Genomic DNA, 26,612 nt, shown 5'->3' with positions numbered 1-26,612 from the left:
AAAGACAGCACTCTAGGGTCATCTTAGATTGCCAAGCTCCTGACATGGTTACACAAAATTAGCCAAGCACTTACTTTTGAGAATTTCTGTACCACTGATCTGATTCCTTACATCACTACTCAATGCTTGTGGTGATAAATAAGGAATAGAACAAAGATTGAGCACACTGGTTGTCTTAGGATTCTTTCCCCATTTCAACACAACAGCTGGTCCCATAACTTCAGTTTCCTCTGCACTTTTTCATTGGTTGGTCTTGCTGCTATGGTATAAGGGATTGTAAGTAGGAAATCCAAACTACTTAAGTTTGTCCAGTTTGTAGGAGGTACTTGCCATTCACCTCCAGAGAATTCTGCAAACATATTTTAGACAGAACCATGGGAACTGATTCAGGTTATGCCACATAGATCACATACTGATGGGCATAATAGTTTGTAAACAACAGAGGTGCAACTCTAAACGGCAAAAAGTGCATACCCAAGAACCTTTGGCAACATTTTGATATTCTCCCCATGACACTGTTGCCTTAAATCTCTGTTTTAGCATCAGAGGTTAAGACAATGTGATGGTCTTGTATTTGGATCCCACCAAAGGTACATTTGTGAATGTCTTGATGAGAGTTTTTTTTTTTTATTTATTATACTTAAATCTAACCTCGCTACCTGACTTTTATCCAGTGCTGCTGAGATAGATAGTAAGTCTTTGCACCCCTTTATTGGACTTAGGTAGGTTAAGGAAACAAGGCATAATGCATTTATTTTGTGTAAATATATACTTTAATCTCCCTGGCTGATGAAAGCTGATTTGAAGTGATCTAGTTGTTCCTTTAAATATTAAATTATATTCAAATATTTTTGTCAGTTAAAATGCAAAAAAAAAGCTTTGAAGTTGTGAGAACGAAATGAGTGTTTGAATATCTGTACCTGTACACTTTCATAGCAGAAACCAGTCCATTGCTGAACAAATGATAATTGAATGTTTACAGTGGTCAGTTCTCAAAATGGCTACTTCTGTACAAGATAGAAGAGGGGACCAATCATAAAAACAGAGTTGTTAGACTACCTAAGGTTCAGGAGCAGTGATCTAGAAAACCTCCTGACTGGAACACCAATGCATTACCTTTTTATATTGCCAGATTTTATAGCTACTATAAGTTCATTGTAAGGCTTTTTTTTAAATGAACTACTTTTATAGGCTAATGTACGTCTCTTAATTCAATTCATGCATATTAGTAACTGACCTTGGCAGCAACAATTAAACTGTTTGTTGATGGGCAGAATTTTTTTGACAGTAAGAGGGAATTCTTGCCTTACTTATGCATTCATATAATTTTACCTGGAAGATCTTTACTTACGATGTCATAATGTGCAAACAGTTCTAAAGCTGCCTGGCATTTTTGTGTTTGGACAATGCAGTTGTGTTCCTAGTTTCATATTTAGTCTGCATTATCTCCCATCTATTTTTGCCGTGAATTTCTGAACACGCAATATTCTGTCACTTGGAGTTCAATCTTTGTGCAGCAGATCTGCCAAATGAATGAAGTTTTCCCCCCTTCTATTTAAATATGTATCTTTACTATCTGGCAAGTTCAGTAAGAATGGGAATGTGCATACCATTTCAATCTGTCTGTTCATACTATAGGCAATTATTTTACAATTTTATTTTCTGTATTGCAAGAAGAGTTTTGCAGGTTTCTTCATGATTGCCATCTGGTGAACTGGAAAGTAGGAATAGGCAATTCATTATGTTATTTTTATGATCTGCAAAAGTCATATTATGTTTATGACCTGCTGCTACTGCTGGGTTAAAAAATATTCAGCAGATGGAGACAACATACATGCAGGTATTGAATCCAACCTCTACTTCACGTTGCTCAAAATCTTATAGGAATGAGGTCAGGGAGCTTCTATTCTTTGTGTAAGTGGTGAAACGAAAGAAGATAACTTTGAGATGTAAATGAACAGCACTAAAGGACAAAGCTAATGATTTACGATCTATATGAAGTATGCTTGCCTTTAGTTTCTTGCTTTCAAAATTAGACTGAATAAATGTGTAAATAAGTGAAAAAGATTAGAAAAGTCTTCCCAGAGGAGGAACAAAACACTTAACAAAATAAAAAAGACATTTCTGCTCTTGTCATCTGACAGCTGCTGCATTTGCCAATAGTGAAAGTAAAGCATACACACAGTATTGATAGTTGTGGGGAGGAACAGGTGAGCTGAGTACAGTATTTAATGTATCTTTTGACATACGCCTTCAATGTAATGTTTTGTCTGAGGATTCTTAAACTTCCCTATATGCACAGTATGTTTAACAGCACAGTTTCAGTTATAATGAGTAAAGCTTTGAACATCTTATTCAGATGTGAGTGTTTATTTCAGCAGTATATGATGTAAGACCAAATAAAACCTCATCCAAGCATATGAATGCCACTGTACGTAACATGAACATCTAGAACATGCGGGAGGAAAAGGATGGTACATAGAGAAAACCCCACTTAGACGTACGGCAGAACATGCAGAATGTACACAAGCTTTAGAACCTACGTAGAGTGCATAGCTGTGAGGCAGCATTCATCACCACCCTGTCACCACTAAAAATTTCAAATAGTATCAAATCAGGATTGAGAAAGCAATGTAAATAGTACAAAAATGAATACAATAGTTTTTAAAACTGGAAAAATACTGTACGTGCAGAGTAAAAGCAGAGTTCAAACACATGCAAGTAACAGGAATATTAATTACAAAGGCAACGAAAGCTTAGGTAGAAAAATCAAATTATTAAAAGGATTTAAGGTTGTTAACACAATGTTCTCACCCTTCAGGCAATATGCCGAAGCAATTAAAATGTCTAATAAAATGTTAGGCTGCACAGTGAAAGCTGTGGAATATAAATCAAATGCAAAAGTGCATTTGTAAGTCAGTATTTGCAGGATTGTCTGCCATTTTGGTCACATCACAAGTGGACAGATGCATCCTTACATCTGACAGCATGCTGTCTTGGGTTATGGTAAATAATCTTAGTTTACAGTTCAGTTCCACTGAATAAAGAGAAATATGATGTTAAGGATATTTGGATAAACTAAGGAGCACATCCACTTGGTGAATCTGGAAATACTTTTTTTACACCTAGTTTCCTTGTTGTTTGGTCAAGAAGCAAATAGATTAAATATTCTAACAACGAAGCTATTTGTTTGAGCAAATGAGCAGGGTAAACTGGTCTTCCTTACAGCATGTTGTGTTCTTGTTTATGTATTATCAAGTGTAACTGCCTCAGATTATGTGACCAAAATATTAAATGTAGCAAACACATTATTTGCTGCAAAAAAATCAAAGTGTGGCCATGTAACATACAAATTGAGACTCATGTTTTTTTTAGAGGAAGAGGAACAGAGGTTATGAAACCAGACAGCAGATCTCTTGCTGTCAATTCCCATATACCTTTTTTAAGAAAAGGAGATTAATAATTAAACTCAGTTTTATGTCCTAATTTTAGATTTGTTTTAGCAGCATAATCTGCTTTCTCCATTCCCTCCTCCCATATTATAGCATCGCAGCAAGTAAAAACATAGCTAGATTGGGATGGCAGTCCATCTCAGCATACACTCATCCTACTTTATTACACCTACTTAGTCTGGTTGAGAGCCACAAGGCTGGATGGGGTGTCAGTTTCAGAAACACACTCATTCATATTGGTGCCAGTTAACCTAACATACATGTGCGGTTTGGAGTGGAAAAAACTTCCAGACAAAACGTCAACATAGATAAAAGGAAAAAGTGCAGGTTCCACTCAAAATATCAAGACTTGAACACAGGAACTTGAAACTATACGGCAGCAGCCTTAACTATCATGTCACCATGTGCTCTGGGTACTGTCACTCAAACACTACAATCAGAACAATTTAGAAGCTGTAATTAAGTAATGTTCACATCTTTGTGGTATGAGAGAACTCTTGGAAACTTGCACAGAGAATGTGCAAATAGTGACTGGGCATCAAATCAAGGTCCCTGGATCTGTGCAGCCACAAAGATAGCACTATACCACCCTTGGATTTAATGAAAAACGTTTATGAAATAAACAAGGAACAATTTAAATCTTTCATGTTTGACAAGTCTTTTTGCACTACAATTGTATTAAATTCTTTTGAAAGCTGTATTGAAATGTTTAACGTTTGTAGTGCCCTCTGCTGTCACTTTTTGGTACAACAGGTGATTATGATGCTCATGGCTTGAGCTGTTTTGCTCCAGTTTTAATTCTTTTTCAAGTGTACTTAAAAGCAAAGTATATCTGAGAGACTTTTTAAAGATTCTGCAAGAACAGTGCCAGGTCACTGGGTGCTTAATGAGATAAAAGCTGAACCATGGAATCATTTCCTGAAAGGAATTAGGGTTCTTTTTTCAAGAAGACATTTATTTAAATTAACAGTTTAAGAAGTTGTATTCATTTATGGTCCACTCTGTTAAATTTATGTATGTTGCATAATATACTTTTGTTTTTTGTTGTAAAGTCCATTTCTTGACATAGTCCTGCGATGTTGTTTTTTTCAGGCTAAATTTAAAATTTTAAATAGTTTTCCTTTTGCCCTTTCACCCATTTGTTTGTCTTCCTTAGATGTGAAAAAGTGAACATCTGTAGAAATGTGTTCCTACAAAGAAAGGAAATAAACAGTGAGTGATTATTCTCGGACATGTACAATCGTTAAGTGATGCACATCCACTGGGAATGCCCCATGTTTCTAAAGATACTTTGTTTTTGTAGGCAGCTACTTCCTCTCTTTTCTGCATTTATTATATTGTGTGAATTTGATTAATTGGGTTTGAGAAGTTATGTATGTAAATATGTATGTTGTGCAGTTAATAGTACTATTTTTTTAGCATAATTAAGTTATTTTGCATAAGAATAATTATGTCTCAGCATTCATTTTGAGTGGAAGCTGGGGGACATAAAATGGTTTGGAGAGGAATAAATAACTAACTCCTGTTTTGAGGCTTGTTGTAGATGCCCTGTAACTCCGGTGAGATATACAGACCATGGGGACATAATAAGTATTTTCCCTTTTCTGTCAAGCTCTGTTGAATTATCATTTTTGAAAAAGTACTGCCTCATATAAAGAACTGCTACAAGCACATTTAGGAAATATAAACAAGCAGGCAGTGCCATTTTTAGAAAAACAAAAAGAAAACTTAACAATTGTAATTAATTATAAGTAGCAAAGAAAAAAGAAAAATCTCATCTGATGACTAAAAACTAATGATAAAAATCCTAGATAACATCTGGCTTATTGCTGCATGAAGAATAAATGCTACTGCTACATTTGGAGCACACAACTCATTAGAAAAAGCCAAGCAGGTCATTAAGCCCATTCTGCCCACCTGGTGACAATCTGTACTTTGTGAATCCACACACAGCAGCACTGGTACTGTTTGTTATTCTGCTTTGTAAACTGTGGCAACTTCAGTAACCAGATATTGTGGCACCCACTAAACATGGCTTGTTTAGCAGTTTATATTTGTGTGAAAGCATAACATCGAATTGCTGTGCTTATTTCTACATATTTTGACATTGTATAGTATTTTTGCATTAAATATTATACTTATTTTGTCTGTTCACTTGTTTAATTTATTTTTGTTTAAAACTTGACCTGTTTTATTTAAATTGTATCTTTTCACTGAAAATGGCATTGAATATCTTTCATGCAAAGAACCATAGACACATGGAATAAATTACTGAGTTGTGTGATAGAGAGTCTGCGGTGGGTTGGCACCCTGCCCAGGATTGGTTCCTGCCTTGTGCCCTGTGTTGGCTGGGATTGGCTCCAGCAGACCCCTGTGACCCTGTATTCGGATTCAGCGGGTTAGAAAATGGATGGATGGTGATAGAGAGTAGAAGGGTTTTAAGGACCTTCATACCTTTCTATGGGACTGGCAAGCCTTTTGGGCTGAATGGTCTGAGCTTGTTAAAATGTTGTAGTGTTTGACAGAAATATGATTCAAAATGGACAGTAAACATATGGGACATGAGTGTTAGCCAATTCTGTTTAACTGAATCTGGTTCGAGGATAACCAATCATGGCAGGCAGTCTAGTATAATGGCTAACATAGGTGCCTTTAAACCCCACAGCCCCTGGCTCAAATCCTCCCTCTGCTTTTCTATTATAAAGGTATCAGAGCAAGTGTACAATTATAAGATATTTTTATAAGTTTATATTCTGTATATCTTGTGCAGTATCTGCCACGTCACCTTGGTCTCTAGAAAGAGCCAAAAGACATACCACTTCTTTCCCTTTCATTGGTGCTAGAGTACACTATATAAGATTGTAAAGTAAGTTTTCTAAGATGCCAGGACACTGGAGCATAACTTTACAGCAAGTGGATGGAATTCAGGGTTTTTCCTGATTGGTATGCCAGTCCATTGCAGACACACTTCTTCAGTAAAATACAAAGATAAAAAAGTTCAATAAGGTTAAAAAAAGTTTCTCATTCCATGGAGCCACAATTATCATAGAGCCAATGCAATGAAATACAAAGTGAAGCATCAAAACACCTTGAATTGTAAAATAATTGGGTTCAGTAAGTTAGAGGGCACTTGAAAACATCACAGCCAAATGACGAAGTTTGGTAAATTTCTTTGAACCCAACATCTGTTGCACTACTGAAGATGACTCTAGCTGTGATGCCGCTGGGGAGAATGTGCAGAATGTCTGTGAAATATCTGATAATAAAATATCCCATGTGCTCTCTCTGATGTGTTGAAATGTGAAATTGATAAAATGCTATATATATTTCATTGAGTATTCTTCATAGTTACAGTTGGAGACAGGAAGGAAAGCATTTCAACACGAAATTACTTTAAAAGCAGAAAAAAAAATGTATTCATGGGGGAGAAAAATCTTATTAAACATGAAAACCTTGGAATTACATTAAATTACTTTGACTAGTAGTTTTCATTCTAGCCTAATCTCACTTTGAACTGAATTCCTTTACTAATTAAAAGTGCTGTTTCATGTGCTTACACTTAGTACCTAATAATGAGCATATTTTCTCCTGAAAGTGTTATTTCTCCAAAAAGTACTTGCTATACTTTCCCACTTTTTATTTCTTTTTGAGTACTTTTTAAACCAAGCACTGGTTGATGAAAGTATAATGAATAAAAGGAGTTAGAAGCTCCCTGTGTAATATATAACGTCCATTGAGTGTTGTTGACCTGGTAAATGACAGCTTACATATTTCTCTTAATAGTGTTATAAGAGAAGGCAACATATAAAAAAGTGTGCACTTAATTAAATAAAGGAGAATTAAAAAGGAAAAACAACAAAATTGCCAAAAGTCAAACAACAACCCTTCTGCTTCTCATTACCTAACTGTATAGGAACTGGTCACTCTCTGTTGGATGGCGTGGCCTGCTCAGTTGCTGAAATCAAAAGCACAATAAGCCTCTCCCTTTTCTAGCATCTATTCCCATCTCTCTCTTTTTAATTCTGGCTGATCTGTCTTGCTAGTCGAATCATAATTCCAACTCACCTTCAGATACTAATATACAGATTTAGACCAGACAAGTCGACTGTCCCTTTTGTCAGAGGAACACCAGTTGCTTGTATCTGTGCAGACAATATACTGTACCTGGTTGTGTACTCAGAGAATGCTCAGGCCAGCTGGCAGATATCCTCACAAACATCTTTAATACCTCCTTGAACCAGGCAGTTGCACACATGTTTCCAGACCAACACCATCATGCCATTCCTTAAGAAGCTAATTATCTCTTCCCTTAGCACTAATGTCAGTCAGGATGGACTGCTTTGAGAGGTTATAAAAACTGCACTTCCTACCTCACATCTTGATCACGTCCAGTTTGTATATCATTCTAACGAATGCCATTCCTCTTCCCTTTATTTGAATTATTTCCACTTGGACTAAAAGAAGATTTAGGTTAGTCTTTAGTTCAGTATTTAAGATAATCATGGATGAATTGCAATATCTCAGACCACAAGACACTGGAGCAGGTAGTAAACTTTGCTGAGGGTATCGTTGGGTTTTCTCTTCCACCTCTTTATTACATTTACCATTTACCATAAACGCTGCATCCACAAGACTTACAATATAGTGGATGACCTACCTTTCCCACAAGCTCTTTGCTCCAATGCCTTCTAGTAAAAGATACCACAGTATTCAGACTAGTTCCGAAGACTGTATAAGTACTTCTTCTCCCAAGGTGTAAGGATCTTAATAATGCTGCTACCCTCAACTATCTGTCACTTACTTAAGAAGATTTAAACCACACCCCTCTGCACTAGCCACTTTATAGCACTAGGAACTTTATCAGTCAGGGACTGTTCTGCTTGTGTTTGATATTTTACATACATGTATATCTACAGTGCATCCGGAAAGTATTCACAGCACATCACCTTTTCCACATTTTGTTATGTTACAGCCTTATTCCAAAATGGATTAAATTCATTTTTTTCCTCAGAATTCTACACACAACACCCCATAATGGCAACGTGAAAAAAGTTTACTTGAAAAAATTAAAAAACTGAGATATCACATGTACATAAGTATTCACAGCCTTTGCTCAATACTCTGTCGATGCACCTTTGGCAGCAATTACAGCCTCAAGTCTTTTTGAATATGATGCCACAAGCTTGGCACACCCATCCTTGACCAGTTTTGCCCATTCCTCTTTGCAGCAGCACTCAAGCTCCATCAGGTTGGATGGGAAGCGTTGGTGCACAACCATTTTAAGATCTCTCCAGAGATGTTCAATCAGATTCAGGTCTGGGCTCTGGCTGGGCCACTCAAGGACATTCACAGAGTTGTCCTGAAGCCACTCCTTTGATATTTTGGCTGTGTGCTTAGGGTCTTGTCCTGCTGAAAGATGAACCGTTGCCCCAGTCTTACTTCAAGAGCGCTCTGGAGCAGGTTTTTATTCAGGATGTCTCTGTACATTGCTGCAGTCAGTTCCTGCTACTGAAAAACATCCCCACAGCATGATGCTGCCACCACCATGCTTCACTGTAGGGATGGTATTGGCCGGTGATGAGCGGTTCCTGGTTTCCTCCAAATGTGACTCCTGGCATTCACACCAAAGAGTTCAATCTTTGTCTCATCAGACCAGAGAATTTTGTTTCTCATGGTCTGAGAGTCCTTCAGGTGCCTTTTGGCAACCTCCAGGTGGGCTGCCATGTGCCTTTTACTAAGGAGCAGCTTCCGTCTGGCCACTCTACCATATAGGCATGATTGGTGGATTGCTGCAGAGATGGTTGTCTTTCTGGAAGGTTCTCCTCTCTCCACAGAGAACCTCTGGAGCTCTGACAGAGTGACCATTGGGTTCTTGGTCACCTCCCTGACTAAGGCCTTTCTTTCCCGATCGCTCAGTTTAGATGGTCGGCCAGCTCTAGGAAGAGTCCTGGTGGTTTTGAACTTCTTCCACTTACGGATGATGGAGGCCACTGTGCTCATTGGAACCTTCAAAGCAGCAGAAATTTTTCTGTAACCTTCCCCAGATTTGTGCCTCGAGACAATCCTGTCTCGGAGGTCTACAGACAATTCCTTTGACTTCATGCTTGGTTTGTGCTCTGACATGAACTGTCAACTGTGGGACCTTATATAGACAGGTGTGTGCCTTTCCAAATCATGTCCAATCAACTGAATTTACCACAGGTGGACTCCAATTAAGCTGCAGAAACATCTCAAGGATGATCAGGGGAAACAGGATGCACCTGAGCTCAATTTTGAGCTTCATGGCAAAGGCTGTGAATACTTATGTGCATGTGATTTCTCAGTTTTTTTATTTTTTAATAAATTTGCAAAAACCTCAAGTAAACTTTTTTCATGTCATCATCATGGGGAGTCGTGTGTAGAATTCTAAGGAAAAAAATTAATTTAATCCATTTTGGAATAAGGCTGTAACATAACAAAATGTGGAAAAAGTGATGTGCTGTGAATACTTTCCGGATGCACTGTACAGTTTATGTATGGGGCTATCTATGATGTCTATTTTACACATGCAGCCACAACTGAACTTTTCTTAAGTGTTAGAGTATGTTTAGCTGTCTTGTGTATTTATTGTATCATACACCCCAGTTTAACTGCACTAGGTAAAGTCTTGTGTACTTTTTTCTTTTAAATATACTTGAACTATGTAAAGTCCCAGGCTCCAGGCATTATTGTTGCAAAAGGTTACTGTTTCATTTACTCATATACTTATATATGGTTGAGTTCACAATAAGGTTAGCTTGATCTACTTTAATTTGGCTGGCTGGTTGACGTCTAAGTGGAGCAATGTACTCTCTGCTGTACCACCCTGTTACCATTAGCTGCTCTGTAATGGTCCGAGATCTGTAATCCTCAATGCACTCCAGTATGACTATTGTCTTCTTGTAATATATGCATATAGAGTTTTTGTAATCCCCAGCTACATCTCATTCTCTGTCTCCCAACTCCCTCTATCTTTAAGTCTTTTTAGGCATCTGATTCTGTGGTAGTATTCACTAGTACTTGTCAGTCCTGTTTCTCCTGCATGGGCATGATGATGTATGTTGCCATTATAAATACACACTTCTTTGCCTCAGTCTTGCCCTAAGCCACACACCTCGTTAGTAGCTACTGCAGTAACATTCATCTCTTTAAATTTCTAACTTAATCAAAATACAGTACTGCTTGATTTAAAGCTCCACAACAATAAACCCACAGAAGCAAAGAGTATGATGTAATCAGATTTGTTTAGGTGCTTTGTAAAGGCAGGATAGGTGTTTATCTGTGTGTTATGCAGGGCTGAGACCCATCACACTATATAGTGTAAGTGCCTCGGATGGCACAGTGGCACATTTGTGAGAGTGGGCTCAAATAGTGATCTGGCTACTGCCTCTATAGAATTGGATTAGATAAATTTTATTAATCCCAAGGGAATAATTAAGATGTACACAGCAGCAGAAATGTAAAAAACAAAGGCACAAACAAATAATATAATCAATCAATAGAAAGCTACTTAATAAAACCATTAATTAGTAAGTAAATGAATGTATATGTCAAGAAATAGTAAAATTAACTGAGCATTTAATCTGGGATTTCAAGAGAGAGCATTGGATGGCCTGATAGCAACAGGAAACAAAAAATCCCCAAGGGTGCACTTCATGGAGTAGGTATTTCATGATGGCATCTAGTTTTGCCATCATTACCTTTTCCACAACAGCTAGTGTGTGCAGGATTAGCTCTATGAAGGAGCAGGCTTTCCTGATAACTTTGTTCAAGCATTGTGCATCTTTTGAATTCATGTTGCTTCCCCATGAGACCATGGTATAGAACAATACACTGGCTAGCAAAGACTGGTAAAACGTTTAAAGCTGAGGAGGTACAATCTGTTCAGACTCTTCTTGTAGAGCACCACCATGTTGTCCGAGCAGTTCAGTTTGCTGTTTATGTGAATCTCCAGGTATTTGTATCTCTGCACCATTTATACATTCTTCAGCTGAATGGTGAATGGTCTCTTAGCCTCTTCAGCATGCCAGAGGACCACCACCAAATTTTTTTGTTTTGCTTATGTTGAGCTGCAGGTGTTTCTCAATGCACCACAAGACAAAGTCCTCCACAAATCTTCCTGTACCACGACTTATGTCCATTATTAATATAGCCTGTGATGGACAAGTCATTTGAGAATTTCTGTAGATAGCAAGCACTGATATTGTTATAGAGGTCTGTTGTGTAGAGGGTGAACAGGAAAGGAAACAGGACAGTTCCCTGAGGAGCCCCAGTATTGCACACCACCATTTCTGAGACATGGTTCTTGAGCCTCACAAATTGGTGTATGTTGATCTAAGAACAGTGGGGGCATCAAGATACTTAGCCTTGAGCTTTTCCCCCAGTTGACGAGGCATAAAAGTGTTAAATACACTGGAAAAATCAAAGAACTTTGCTGTGGTGCCAGCTTTGTCCAAGTTGGGGTATGCTTTTTGGAGCATGTGGATCATAGCATCCTCCACATCTACATGTGTCTACTAGGCAAACTGCAGAGGATCAAGATGTTCTGAAACCAGGGATCCAGAGCTGTTTTAGTACCAGCCTCCCAAAGGTCTTGATGATGTATGAAGTAAGAGCAACTGATCTGAAGTCTTTGGGATCACTACAATGCCCCTTCTTCGGCACTTTGACATCACAGAATATTTTGCACAGCTGGGGAAAATTCTGTAAACTCAGAGAAAAAGAGAACAGGTGCTGAAGGACCCTACAGAGCTTGCTGGCACATGTCTTTGGCATCCTGGGGCTGAGTCCATCTGGTCCTGCAGCCAGAAGAGTTTCCCCAGCTCTCTTCTCACTTGATCAGTATCAGTATACGGACAGTCCTGGTAGTGAGATAGGACCGGAGATCATAGGTGTGATGTCATTGTAGGGGAAGGTCATGCAAGGTGGAGATGGCAGTTGAGATTCTGCACATTCTCGATTGTATTTATTTTTTATTTTTTTTCTCCCCCAGATTACTTCAGTGTTACTCCCTCATTACAAAGCTATGCATGTTAGCTTTAAATGATATGAAACAGTGCTAGTGAGTGCTTGTGTAAGTGAGTGAGCCATTTGGTGAACTGGAGTTGCTTCCTTTCTTGTGCCCAGTGTTGACTGATGGGAAAAGTAGTCTTAGAATATGAATGAGTGGGTTTTAATATGTTCTAAATATAAGGTCACTTTTTAGTCACTCCCGTAAAGAAAAAAAAAAAAACTCAAATCATTTTAAGATCTCATCATGTGCACTGTTTTAAAGCAAACACACTAATTACAAATTCAACATTTGGTTTTAATACAGATAGGCGTAACATCTGTGTTTTAGACAAGTAAATTAAGGGAGCCTTGCATACAGCATAATGCCTTCAACAAGTTGATAAGTGTAGGAGATTATCCTCCAGGAATTTGATAAGGAAAATGGGGACAGGTGCCAGCAATTTTCAGTTTTAATTCTGAACTTTTGTACAATTGAGTGTTTATGTTTCACATATCATAAAACTCCTTTTTACCAAACTTCTGCTGCTTCTGACATGTCATTTATTTTTGGTTTAGTCAAAATTCCCCGTTCTACTTTGTAGTCATATTAAAATAGAACTAATATGCACATCTTTAAGGAGATCAATCCTGATCATTTTATAAGTGATTGTTTTCCTGTGGGAGAGTTCCTGTGTTTGTACAAGAGTTTTGTTTTTGAAACTTTTCTGAACAGTGTAGTGAAATGGTTTACTTCTGTTTCTGATTATTCTCATTCAAATTCCAACATATACATTTCATTATTGTGTAATTTTTAAACTTGTTCAGAAAGTTAAAGGCAAGCACATCTACACACACACTAACTGAACGATGTGTAGACGCAGTAGATACTAATCCTATTGTAAATAACCAACTTTGAGAAGGCAAAGGCTGGAAGTCCATTGATTGGTATGCTCATGCAAATACACTTTTCCACTCTCACTTACTCCAGCCCATTTTAAAGATCTCTTTTGTATCTTAACACTAGAACCACCGCTCATCTTTTTATTACCATAACTGCCATGGCTCCGCTTAGTGACATCCAATTCCTTTTGATCTCACTCGTAACCCATTGGCTTAGAATACTGATTGTGCATTCCTATTGCCCTTATTGTTTGCATATATTTTCATCTTAAATGTTAGCATACATTTCAATTAAAAATGCACTTCCCAGATTTGCACAACTGCTTGAAAACTGCTTCAGTATTTATTACTATTTACTAGTGGAGTGCAAAACAACACATTTCAATCAGCTGACTACATAAAATACCAAATGAAGCGATATTTTTTTTTGAATAAGCAAAATGTGCATATGTGCATATTTATGAACAGCAAGCAGTATGTGGGCTTATTATAAAGCAGTCTTATCAGCAATCAGCCCAGGTTCTTGGTTTCTTTGTGAGACACTTTGTAAAGTTTTGTTTTTTATGAATATATTGGCTCACCTGACACTGCATTGTTTTACTGGGAGTGAGAGGGACCCAAAGAGATGCTGTTACACGGGCAGCTTTCCACTGCTTCTTGACATAAAAGTGCTTTGACGTTTAATTGTAAAAAGCAAAACAACACTTTTCAGTCAGCTAAAACCATAACAATTAGAAATGAAATAAAAGCTAATATTTTTCTATATACAGAAAAGTATAAAATTGCAGCTATACTTGTATATTTCATGTAATATGTACACAAATGAAAAGTGACCTGATGGACTGATTGTAAAACTGTCTACATCAGTGCTTCCTAAACTTGGTCTTAGGGACCCACTGTGGGTGCAGGTTTTTTTTCCAGCCAGCTTCTGTTTTTAATTTGACTCCTGGGCTAATTAAGTGAACTGTTATTTCCCAAGTTCTATGTTTTGGGAACAATATAGAAATTAGAAAACTAAGTTTGATTAAAAAATTATATATATATTAAAATGTACCAAACAGTTATATGGGAATAATGTATTTTTTTCTTTGTAGCAATATTTTCATCTTGATTTTAATTCTACTTTTCCAGGTGTTCTAATTGTTTAATTAATCCATTATTTACTAATTAGTGGGTCTGATGCTGAAGTACTGTAGTTGCAGTCTTTGATTATTCCGTGTTGTTTGCCTGGGTATCTGCTCTGTCATTAATAAGATACAATGAATGGGGAAAACTGCACAGAGAAAGGGCAAAACATAATGAAATCAACAAAATAGAGTTAAGCATTTAAATCTATAGCAAAAGCAGAAATGTTTCTAAATGTCTTATGAATGTAAAAATCATGCTGCTGTGGTTTTCTGAATGTAGAATCAGAGAAAAAAAATAAATGAGCTAATTAAATGAGACCAGTGCTATCAGGTGTTGGTAATAATTATGAATCTGGTTGATGCAAAAACCTGCAGCCACAGTGGGTCCCCAGGACCGAGGTTAAGAAGCACTGGTCTACATTAACAGTCTGCATTAATTCTTGCAACAGTGGCAGTTCATTCATTTTTGTTTTGTTGCAAGGAGATCCTTTCAGCTGGAACTGCCTCTACACTTTATTGGTGCCTGTCTCCTTTATCATCTCATGTGTTGCCTTTCAAAGTGAGGTGGCATCCTTTTTCTCTTTGTATTTAAAAAAAAAAATTCCCTTGCCATTTTGGTAATTTAGCTTACTTCCCATTGGAAGTGATATAAAACGTTGACAATGGGATAATTCCTTCCTTTTCCTGTAAAAGTTTCAGTGAGACAACCATCACAGTTACACAGTCTTTTCCTAGTAACTGAGTGTGCTCTTTCTCCAAGTAGGGAACTGCAATTAGCATATAATTGTTATTTACATCAGCAGCTATCCAAAATTGAAATGCCATCAGGAAAAGGATGTGCCTGACCTCAATTTAAAGTGCTAAAACAAATGGTCTGAATACTTGTATAAATGGGAGTTTTTAGTTTTTAATTTTTAATAAATTAGCAATTCTATGAAAAGACATTTTTCCTCTGACATTATGGATTATTCAGTGTAGATTAATGGGCAAAATAGCAAATGTATCTATTTAACATCAATTTAAATCTACAACACAATAAAGTGTGCAAAAACTGAAGGGGTCTGAAGAGGCAAGGCAAGTGGCCATAGAACAGGAAGTCATCTTCCAGTGTTTTCTTCTCCACTATAAAGGGAATGCAAACCATCTTGGTGGTTGTAATTCACTGTTGATCTTCCCCTTTGTTTTCCACAAAAAACACATATGTATTTATATGTAATATGAATGATGCAGAGAATAATGCACACTGGGCTTAGGGAGTTGCCCAGATAAGAAATTTTTTTTTCTTCCTCTGCTGTACTACATTTTCAGGAGGAACCTGAGGCTAAATAATTTGTAAATAATCTGAACTTTTTTTTTCTTTTCATTGCACATAAAATTCTGGTTTTGTTTGAGGGCAATTCCTGTGTACTTAATAAATCATCTCGGTGTTCTGTTTGTGTGTATTTTTTATTTATGTTTTGCTTTGCAAGGAAATAAATGTGTTCCCTAAACGAGATGTGTTGCTTTTCTAACATTATGTTTTAAGATATGCCACGTTTTTTTCCTGAATTGACTTTACTTTTTGAAACCCAAACTGATTTCATTTGTAAAGCAATGGATGATAATGGTCAGAAACACCATATACTGTATTAAACTCTTCTGCTGATTAGCTTGCCTACAGTTGTTTACACATATTGGGGAATTTCTGCTTAAGTTATAAGTTTTATATGAATATGAAACAGTGATAGGATGTAAGGATGGCACTGTGGTATTACTGCTGCCTCACAGTAAGGAGACCAGGGTTTGTGTACTGGGTGCTCCCTGTGTGGAGTTTGCATGTTCTCCCTGTGTCCACCTGGGTTTCCTTCAGATGCTGTGGTTTCCTCACACAGTCCAAAGACATGCAGATTAGGTGAGTTGGGGTAGGCTGTTTGGAGCACGTGGATCATAACATCCTCCACACCTACATGTGTCTACTAGGCAAACTGCAGAGGATCAAGATGTTCTGAAACCAGGGATCCGGAGCTGTTTCAGTACCAGCCTCACAAAGGTCTTGATGATCTATGAAGTAACAGCAACTGATCTGAAGTCCTTGGGATCACTACAATGCCCCTTCTTCCATCACCTGTGATGAAAAGGCATCCTGTCCAGGAGGCTCCAACTGCCCTGGATAAGTGGGTTAAGAAGATGGATGGATCTAATAGTGATGTATTCAACCAGACTACCTAGCGCCCCATGCAGTGGCTGGGTTGTGGTTCATCCAGCCTGGGCCAATTTCTGATTTAATTAAGCTCTTTTAATTAGCAGCTTGTTTTTGTTCACATTTTGCAATCAAATATATAAAACGGCACATGTGCTCCTTTCTATCTTAAGAGATAAATGCAGCTGTTAGGTTTTTCATGTTTTACAAAGAATGAAACAAAAGCATGAACTCTCTCTCCTGAAGCCATTTATTATGACTTTATTGTGCTTTTTCTTTTATATTTATTTTTGAAATTAGTCATTTTAAGGTAAGCACAGAATTTTGATATTGATGCCTAGTTGAGTCATCTGTATGGTCATTGTTGTCTGCTCTTTTTTATTCATGTGTTATTCTTATAAAAGCAAATCAAGAACATCAAGATGAAGCAGATAAAAGGAGATTAATAAAAGTAATTTTTTTCATTAGTACAAAAATAAAGCAGAAATTATTGATTATTTTCTACCTGACGGACCAAGAGGAAATCTGAGCCATCTAATTAAACAAAGGATTTAAGACCACATTAGTAAATTGCATGAAAGAAAAATGAGAGCAGTATTTGATGAAAAAAATTTAAAATAAAAAAAATACTGCCTTAAAGTGGACAGAAGCTGTCATGACTACCATTAAAAAGGTTAAATCTGTAGATTTCAACAAGTCCCATTTTACAATAATAATGTGTAGTGTCTTACTGTATGTACTGGTTTTAAAACCACACACTTACTAATGCAGTTCCTTATTGCTTTATTCCTGATTGAAAGAATGTTGGATCTGAGCTGAATACACTGTATGTCTGTTTTAATTTGTAATTCCCCACTTGTAGCACAATTTATAAAATCAAAAAAAAACCCTAATTCAGACATTTCAGAATGGGAAGTTTCTTCTACTTCAGCAATTTCATTCCAGATTTATTTATGTGTTAGGGATTGCTGCAATTTATGTCCATATACTGTTTATCTTCATGTTCAAAATGTATAGCTCCTCCAGTAACTGATCTACTGTTTCACTGTGCTCTTACATTAAGCCAAAAATCATCATAGCACATCATTTTTTCTCAGTTATTATCACATGGTGAACACTAACATTAAATAATGCCAAGGAGATCTTTAGATCCTAACATTCATAAAGATTTTCTGGACTGAGTGAAAGCAGCATATTCAGAGTTTGTTTTGTAGCTATCATCAGACTTTTGCATCTATCTATCTATCTATCTATCTATCTATCTATCTATCTATCTATCTATCTATCTATCTGTCTATCTGTCTGTCTGTCTGTCTGTCTGTCTGTCTGTCTGTCTGTCTAGCTTCTGTAAAAAGCCAGACTTCCCCCTGGCTTACTATCTATCCATACTGTACATCCATTCAGTTTCTGACTCTAGCAACAGTGTGGATTTTTTTTGTGCTGATGTTCAAAAAGACGATTGTTCTCTTTTTCGTATTTTTGATAGTTTTTACCTAAGTGTTTTGTTTAAATTCTGAGTTAATTGCCTTTGTGTGTAACCAGCAGATAATTAATAGCAGTGAGAGTTGGATTCTAATTAAGTAAGTGATTGGAGTGAAAGCCTGCAACCACTCATGTGGCATTCTGAGAATGGGACTGTCTTACCTGGCACTAGAATATGCTTTAGTTAGGAGAGCTTCTGCTTTAAAGAAATGTTAAGCTGTTAAAGCTACAACATTTTTTTACAATTTGCTTCAGCACAATTTAATATACAACCCAAAATCCAAAAAAGTTTGCACAGTTTGGAAAATGGAATTAAAACAAAAAAAGAGTGATTAGAAAATTCAGTTTACTCTGTACTAAACTGAAAACCCTACAAGAACACATTATTGGATATTTTATCTTGTGAATGTAATTTTTTTTTTTTTTTTTGGAAATGCACACTCTTGCTTAATCTGATGATTACAGCATCATCCAAAATAGTTTTGACAGGTGAGTGGTTACCACAGAGTAACATCACAGTTTCTTTCACTAACACTTATTAAGTGTTTGGGTACTAAACTTGTTCAAGTTTAGCAAGAGAAATTTTACCCCTTTCATTCATTATGCACATCTTCACCTGCACAGCTGTACTGGGCCCTTTGTTGCCATGTTTTGTGCTTCATGATGCACTATACACTCTCAATCAGAGACATGTCAGGACTGCAGGCAGGCCAATCCACTACCTGAACTCTCTGCTTAATCAGCCATGCATTTTGGAAGTTTCCTGCTGGAAAACACAAGGAAAAGACAGGAGTTGGATGGCAGCATGTGTTGCTCCACAATTTGTAGATATTTTTCTGCGTTAATGATGCCCTTTCAGATGTGCAAGTTACCCATGCCATGGACGCTAACACACCACCATACCATGACAGACACTGGATTTTGGACCTGATGCTGATTATAGCTTAGATGGCCATTTTCCTGTTTGGCCCAGAAAACAAAATGGATGTTTTTTCTAAAACTATTTGAAAGGTTGATTTCTTGGACTACAAAACACAATTCTACAGTGCTGCTTTCCGTCTCGGATGAGACCAAGCCCAGAGAAATCAATGGTGCTTCTGGACAGTATTGATGTATGGCTTCTGTGTTACATAATAAAGCCTCAGTTTGCATTTGTGGATGCAGAGGTGAATGGTGTTGGCTAGGAAATCCATTCCTGGGCTCATTCACAGTCATTTTTCATTCCTGCATTCCCGGGAATGAAACTGCTGTAATTCCCGGGAAACCAGGAATGGCAAATCTCGCATATATAGCATGTAAAAGTGTAAAAATTGATCAAGAAATAACAAAGTTATAGTTGAAAACAATTAAGTGGCCCGGTTTTTTGGCTCACGGTGTAGTGTGTTGCCGATTAATTCAGTCAACAACAGACCAGCAGCAGTCAGTCTCCCGGCTCCCACTAAGATGGAGCACAGTGGACTGGGAGGAGTCTACACTCTGCAGCTCATGAATGCCGGGACAGGGCAGACTTCATTGACGTCTGTCAGACAACAGCTTTGAACAGCAAATTGAAATTGCATTGCGTCGTCTGTTGCATCCGCATTATCAGTGCCAAGAAACTTGCCATCACAGAATGATGACAAGAAACTGGATGCATCAGTAAAAGCTGAAATGGTGGTGTTTCAGAGCAACGGCAAGCGCGGGCGTTATTTATAACAAGTGTATCAGTATCTGATGACTGTGCCGCCTACTTCAGTGGAGGCAGAGAATGCTTTCTCAGCGGCTGGCGTACTCTGCACAAAGGTGTGCTCTCGCCTGGACTACCTCACGCTGGAAGCGTTGTGCTTTCTACACTCTTATTACTGCAACTAACTAGATACATGTACTTATATGAGAGCATGAACTGCTTGTAGATAAGGTTAGTATTTTGTTGTCAACATATTGCAGTAGTTTTATTAAAAATAAGTGTCGGCCGTTCTAAAACCGTTTACATGTGAGTTGCCCATGCACTGTGTCATCCCCGGGAGCCCAGGATTCCCGGGAATGACACGCGGGATTGCCGAATTCCTGGGAATGGATTCTCTAGTGTTGGCTGACAAAGGCTTACTGAAGTTTTCCTGAGCATGGGTCTTGCCTCAACCCATCATTGCTCATGAAGGGCAAGGCCTTTATAATAAGCCTAAAATTCAAGGCTAATACTAAAAGTGAGAGTTGGCTAAATAATGGTTATCAAACAAAAACATCATTAACAGACACTTGGACATGAACCCAGCATATGCAGGTTTAAAAAGAACATCCACATATTAAATAAAACTTTATCACCAGCACTCTCCAAACCTCACCTTTTTATTCCATTCACCTAACCCTGCCCCTATTTGCTATATATTACCTTTGATTCCTATAAGTCTAATAATTTATCTCTGATGATGACTTCTGGTAAGGGTTGAAAGCTTAGGAATAAAAAACTATTTTATCATTTGTGACTCATTCCTTTGCAGATTTCTATAAATCTATATAATACTTAGGATTTTCTGTCTGTCACACAAAACCTTGCAAACAACTGGACCTTGATCTCGGAACTTAGTCTAAATGAGAGCTTATGGCAAGACACATGCAGTAGTAACAGAATTTAGGACACTGCCTATCTTTATGACCGAATTGGGCCCCTGGTGACTCTGAGAGCAAGTCACTGCATAGAAATGGCATGGCACCGTTTCTGTGAACAACTCTCTGAACCACATTGCACAAGCTGCACGGATTGTCCACAAACTAATACTCCAATCGCCTAGGAGAGAGTCATGTACAAAATTTAATGTTGTAAAAAAGAACAAGAGCTGTGACTTTGGCTCATCTTTAAGCCAAATGGATGAGACATTTCATTGACAACAAATGAGAAATGATGAGGTGGCAGGTCACTGCAGCACATACCAAAATGAGAGGTCAGCCTGACATACAACTCCATAATAGGAAAGTATGGTGATGGTGATCAACTCAGTGACAGGACAGGCAGAAAAGTGGCGCCTCAGCGGAGGTCTTCGTGTTTCCTGCTATATTGTTATACAATTTCCTTACCTGTTTAACACCACAGTTTCACACAAGCCACATTCTCATTAATCTTAAACACCATCCATATTTTTTTGAAACAATGCAGTTAATTAGATAAAACATAAAACACCTTGCCTTTATACAGTTTTTGTTTGAATTCAAGCCCTAGTATGTTTACAAATCAAATGTTTTATTACCATTTTCCATACTGCCCCAACTTTTTTTGGAATTGGAGGTATAGCATTTTCATTTGCAAATTCACCCCTACTTGCTAAACTTGTGGTGTAAGTTGCAAGTAATTCTGTTTTTATTTATTTGGACAAATGTTGTACATAATGTATTATTTGTGCTCCTGTTTTCAATGGAACAGAATAAAAAATTAGCAAAGTCATAACCTTTAAGCTTTTCAATCAAATCATTTGCTCATTTCTTTTATAAATATTGATCAGTTAATTGAAAAGTTAAATGCAATAAATTCTCTAATCTTTTTATAATTCGCAGTACAAATTAGTTATGGTAGTTTGATTTCAGTGCACTTGAATTTTTTTTTTCATTGCATTTGATGTTTATCCTACAGCTGATCTCCTCTACTGAAGTGCTCCCTAAGGTTATACTATTGCCACAATGAAATTCTTAATTAAATGACACTTCTTTGTCTGGCTCAGTGTGAACCATTTGGTGTGTAGTGGCCAAATAAGATGATTTTTTTAGCACATGCCTCAGGGGTCCTAGGCTGAGGTCAATGATATGTTGAAAATGTACTCGGGGGCAATTCTGAATCTCTCTGGATGCAATAAGGAAGAGACTTGCAGAGCTCCTGTAATTTATCAGTATAATGCACAGCACACCAGAGCCATCAGGTTTGGTGTCTAGTCATATTCTTCATAAGATCTGACAGGTATATGGATTTAACACATTTAAATTTAAAGACCACTTTGTTTGCTTCAGTGGACGACTGAAATCGATGCAGTTAGTTCTTTGCAAGTTTTATGTTAAATCTAATAAAAAGGCTTCAGTTTGTTTTTGTTTTTTTTTTTTACAGAGGGAAAAATATTGTTCAAATGTATTATTTCAAACATTTGTCATAATAAAAATGCAAGGGATAAGTTAGAGGTCCTGACTAACTCAATAAGACCCAGAGAAGACAGGAGTATTCATGGCTCTAGTGTCTTCCTTTAATACAACATTCCTAAATTACTTAGAATATACACAGGCTTATTATAAACTAACTTTATATGCAGAGATACAATGATCCATCAGGAGTCTTGCTTCTTAATATGCATTTGATTGGTTTATAATCGGTGCAATATTTAGACAAACAAACCTGTTCCCACTAGCAGGAACTGCCACGGGAATGTGGTACTGAAAATATATTTTTCCAGTTAGACAGTGTTGCACAAGTTTTTTTACATCTCTCTTCATTTGCGTTTTTCTTTTTTTTTTAACACCGTAAAAGCTAAGGAAATGCTGTGTTAATCATGTTTGAGTGTTTTTGAGTGCTAATTGCTTATAGAATCACTTAGTAGTATCAGAGGAGTGCAATACATCATAATAGCTTACCAATCTTCTATTCAGCACACTTGAGAGTCATTGTATTTATGTAATGTAATTTGCGCATTATTGCAGTGTCATTTTCATTGATTAAATCGTTATGTCTTTCTTGAAATTTATCTCATACCTTCACAATCGTTAAATACATTTTATGGATTGTTTTTGTGCTATAAAGACTATAATTGTTGCTTTTTCTTTTGTTTATTGAGCATAATATTAGGATGATAAGCATTAGACTTACCTAGTCCATTGGTTATAATAGATGAACTCAGCAATGAAGTTACTCAAGTATGTGATAAAAATCTTTTGATTATTCAGATCATTATTGTTATAAAATGCATGACCAATGCATAGCTGACAACACACATCTGACACTATAAATCTAGCAAAAGTTCTGGAAAAATTGCACTGCTTCAGTCAGCTCTGACAAAATAGGGTTTATGTTTTGTTCATATTCTGTTCTACCATTCTGTAAATACATTCTCAGCAGTTCTGATCATATATTTTTATATGAGACAGCATTAACCATTTTGGTGTTATGAAAATGTAAAAATAAAAACTGTATAGGCTTATATGTTATGAAGTACAGTAAAAATTAAAAATAAAAAATTCTGGCTAAAGAGGACAGCCCAGTGAGCAATTGGTTATCTAAGGAGGCTAAGTTAACCTAAAAACACAAAGTAAAATAACATTCTTAAACCCAGTGGAGGGTTAAAGGTGTCCAGTGCATGTACTGTAATAAACATTGAGCAAAAGGAAGGAGCTTAGCCGTATTAGGGCCGCCAGTCATTTACAGAATGTGTGCATACATACACAATCCCTTACTCACAGCAGGCCAATATAAATTCACTAGTTAACCAACTTATACAACTTTGTAGATGTCAAAGAAAACTGTTGCACCCAGAGGAAAACATGCAATTACAATCTAGGATACTGGATCCAGAAAATAACAATTCTAGCCACTGCACCACCTTACTACCCTTGGAATACATAAAGTGAGTAATTAATTATTCAGTTTATTTTTTCTTCCAGCTTTAAGATACTAGCTGTGTCAGTAATTACAGTTAGACTTGAAAATGGTGGGATTACCAATTACTGTAATACACATTTTTTGTCGCTAAACGAGAGACAAAAATCTGAGTGTGTTATCTCTTCTTACATTAATTTTTTAAGCCTGTCTAATCCTATTATTAAGTCAAAGGATTAGAAAGTTATTTAGGCATCATCAGGCACATGGAAAGATCCAGCACTGGATGGGATGCTTGTTCAACACAAGACGATGAAAGAACTAGGGTATACTATTTTTGGGCCATTAAACCCTTTAAAGTCCATTTCAGTCCCTGACTCTGCAGAGCTTTTATGAAAGCTTTTTTCTATTCATTTTTTTAAAAACAACTCTATTGCTGAATAAAAAACTGTTAATGCGTAGGATTGTCCAGTTATTGAACTTTCTTTGTACTGCTTTTATTTTATTTTGTTAAACTTTAATATTACCCTTAGGCATTACATTTACAGTAGTACTATATAAAAATTATTTATTTTGAGTTTAATTTGGAACGTAACTACCAATAAAAACCAGCCATTAAAATGTTCTTTTTTAGGATAGTATATACATTTTGTATTGACATTAATTTACAAGCAGTTTGGATGAATAATTTGGTTCCCTTAATGGCCAGCACTTGTCTCATTGAGAGCTAGGAAAAGAATAACATTCAGTCTTTCACGTGGTTGAGAAACTAATGTTGCAGGCTTTTTTTGAACAGGACCTCTTTAACACCATCCTTTCAGATGCCTGATTTCTGATGCATTGATGAGAATGCAGTACAAAAAGGCTCTTCGTACACTGTAGCTATTCATTACGCAGAATTGTGTTTCACTGTTTTGAAAAAGTGGGATAATATTTTATAGTATTGATGTGTAATTCAAAAATTAGACAGGAGAATAAAAGGAAATTGCAATTGAGATCAATCTGGAGAAAAACCATTAATAACAGATCTGCAAATGTATGTACATAGAATAGTTATAAATTAGAAGAGGCATCGAGCTTCTGGCCAAGTTAAAATTACCATTTGTTTAATGTTTACTAAACATTTTATGTTGGCTATTAATTAATCCAGTAATTAATCCAGTATAGTGTTTTATACATATTATTTGAGATGTGGTGCTGAATGTATTTGTAACATTACAATTAGTTCTCACAATCCTGTGCATGTTTTTTGTCAATACAACATGAGCAGATTTTGAATTTTCCTAAACAACAAATCTATTTGACTCATGTTTTTGCCAACTTCTTGTTTGTTTACTTTAAAATGTATTAAGTATTTTTAAAAATGCTTTGAAGTATTTTGGTTTCATAAGTTTATGAGTTTATGGTACTTCATTTATCTTTTTTTCTTAATATTTTCTGAACCTTCTCTTTAGTATAACAGCATGTTCCATAACAGGCAGCTTTGTCATGAACTATGAACAAAGTACTTACCATATATACTCACATATAAGTCAGGTCTTGAAACATCAAAAATCGATCATAAAATCAGACCCTGACTTTTACACCCGTTAAAAAACGCGACACTTAAATTTTTATTTATTTATTTATTTTACACATTTTCTTGCCTCCTCCAGTCTCACATCAGTTTCTCAGATGCATCAAATTTTGTTGTAGCAGCGCAGTTAACAATTTCTTTTGCTACTCCCAACAGCGTTTCATTTAAAACCAGCTTCATATTTTCTTCTGATCGAACACTCCATCATAGATAAGGGATGCTCTTACAATAAAGGTGCATAAGGGTGTGAGAAGCAAAAAACACAAATCACTGCAAACGTCAGAATAATTTGGGTATTACCATGTGATCATGTAGGCACAATACATAGAAAAAAAAAAGGCAGTATGCTCCGTGGTTGCTGTCTCAGGTGGGCGTTAGCGTATCATAATCTCTTGGATCAATTGCGTGAGTTTTCTGCATTTGACTTATATTTATCCGCAGGAGAACTTATCCGCAAATATATGTGGTAATTAGATTAGAATGTAAATGACAATGCCTGATGTGATAGCTATATTAATAAAAAAAAATAAGAGTTGCATCTAGCATGCTTTGGGACATTTTGCGATGGCACGGATGAGGATTAGAACCTCCAAATCTGAAGCCATGATCCTCAATTCAAAAAAGGTGGCCTGTCCTCTCTGAATGGAAGGTAAGTTAGTAAGTGGAAGAGTCTAAGTATTTTGGGATCTTGTTCACAGAATGAGAGGGAAAGGGATGGCGAGATCAACAGATTGATTGGGGTGTTGAGTGCAGTTATGAGGCTGGTATACCAATATGTAGTGGTGAACAAAGAGCTGAGTCAGAAGGCAAAGCTCTCGATTTACATGAGCTTCGGGTAATGACTGAAGGAATGAGTCCATACAGGTACAAATGGTTGAAATTAACTTTTTCAGGGTGGCTGGGTGAGAAGTGCAGACATCTGGAAGAGGCTCGGAGTAAATCCGCTGACCCTCCGTGTCAAGAGGAGCCAGTTGAGGTAATTCCTGGACACTTCCCTGTGGAGGTTTTATGGATATGACCAGCTTGGGGGATACTCCAGCCTTGAAAGGGGGGTTATATCTCCCAGGTGGCATGGGAGCTCTTTGGGATCCCACAGTATGACTTGGCAAGTGTGACTGGGTAAATGGACGCAACAGCCTCACTGCAATCCAGCTTCAGATAAGCTGTGGAAAATGAATGAATGAGTCACATGCACAGTCAGCAGTCAGTGGGCCTGAAAATGGCAAATACAAGTTTGCATGTTATTTATAATAATTTATTGTTATTATTTTTATTAATTGTGTTACAGGGAGTGCGACACAGATGAATTAAGTATGTCATCAGTACTACATTCCAAACATTTATT

At 36.9% G+C, this 26,612-nt stretch overlaps 1 protein-coding gene across 4 annotated transcripts in view; it reads left to right on the top strand.

Annotated features, from left to right (window-relative positions):
• mast4 (microtubule associated serine/threonine kinase family member 4) overlaps positions 1 to 26,612 on the top strand; it is a 454,258-nt gene that overhangs the window by 226,185 nt on the left and 201,461 nt on the right. Inside the window, exon 1 of one of the 4 annotated variants that reach the window (XM_039758650.1) lies at positions 25,774 to 26,243. The exons of the other annotated variants lie outside the window; for them this stretch is intronic. Coding sequence (XP_039614584.1) covers positions 26,106 to 26,243 — 138 coding nt within the window. The 5' untranslated portion in view covers positions 25,774 to 26,105. Of the gene's footprint in view, positions 1 to 25,773; positions 26,244 to 26,612 lie in introns of those variants that run through there. 4 annotated transcript variants of the gene reach the window in all.

This window comes from Polypterus senegalus, chromosome 7 (assembly GCF_016835505.1).
Source record: "Polypterus senegalus isolate Bchr_013 chromosome 7, ASM1683550v1, whole genome shotgun sequence".
NCBI classification, from domain to species: domain Eukaryota; kingdom Metazoa; phylum Chordata; class Cladistia; order Polypteriformes; family Polypteridae; genus Polypterus; species Polypterus senegalus.
This window is presented reverse-complemented; position numbering and strand designations above follow the sequence as displayed.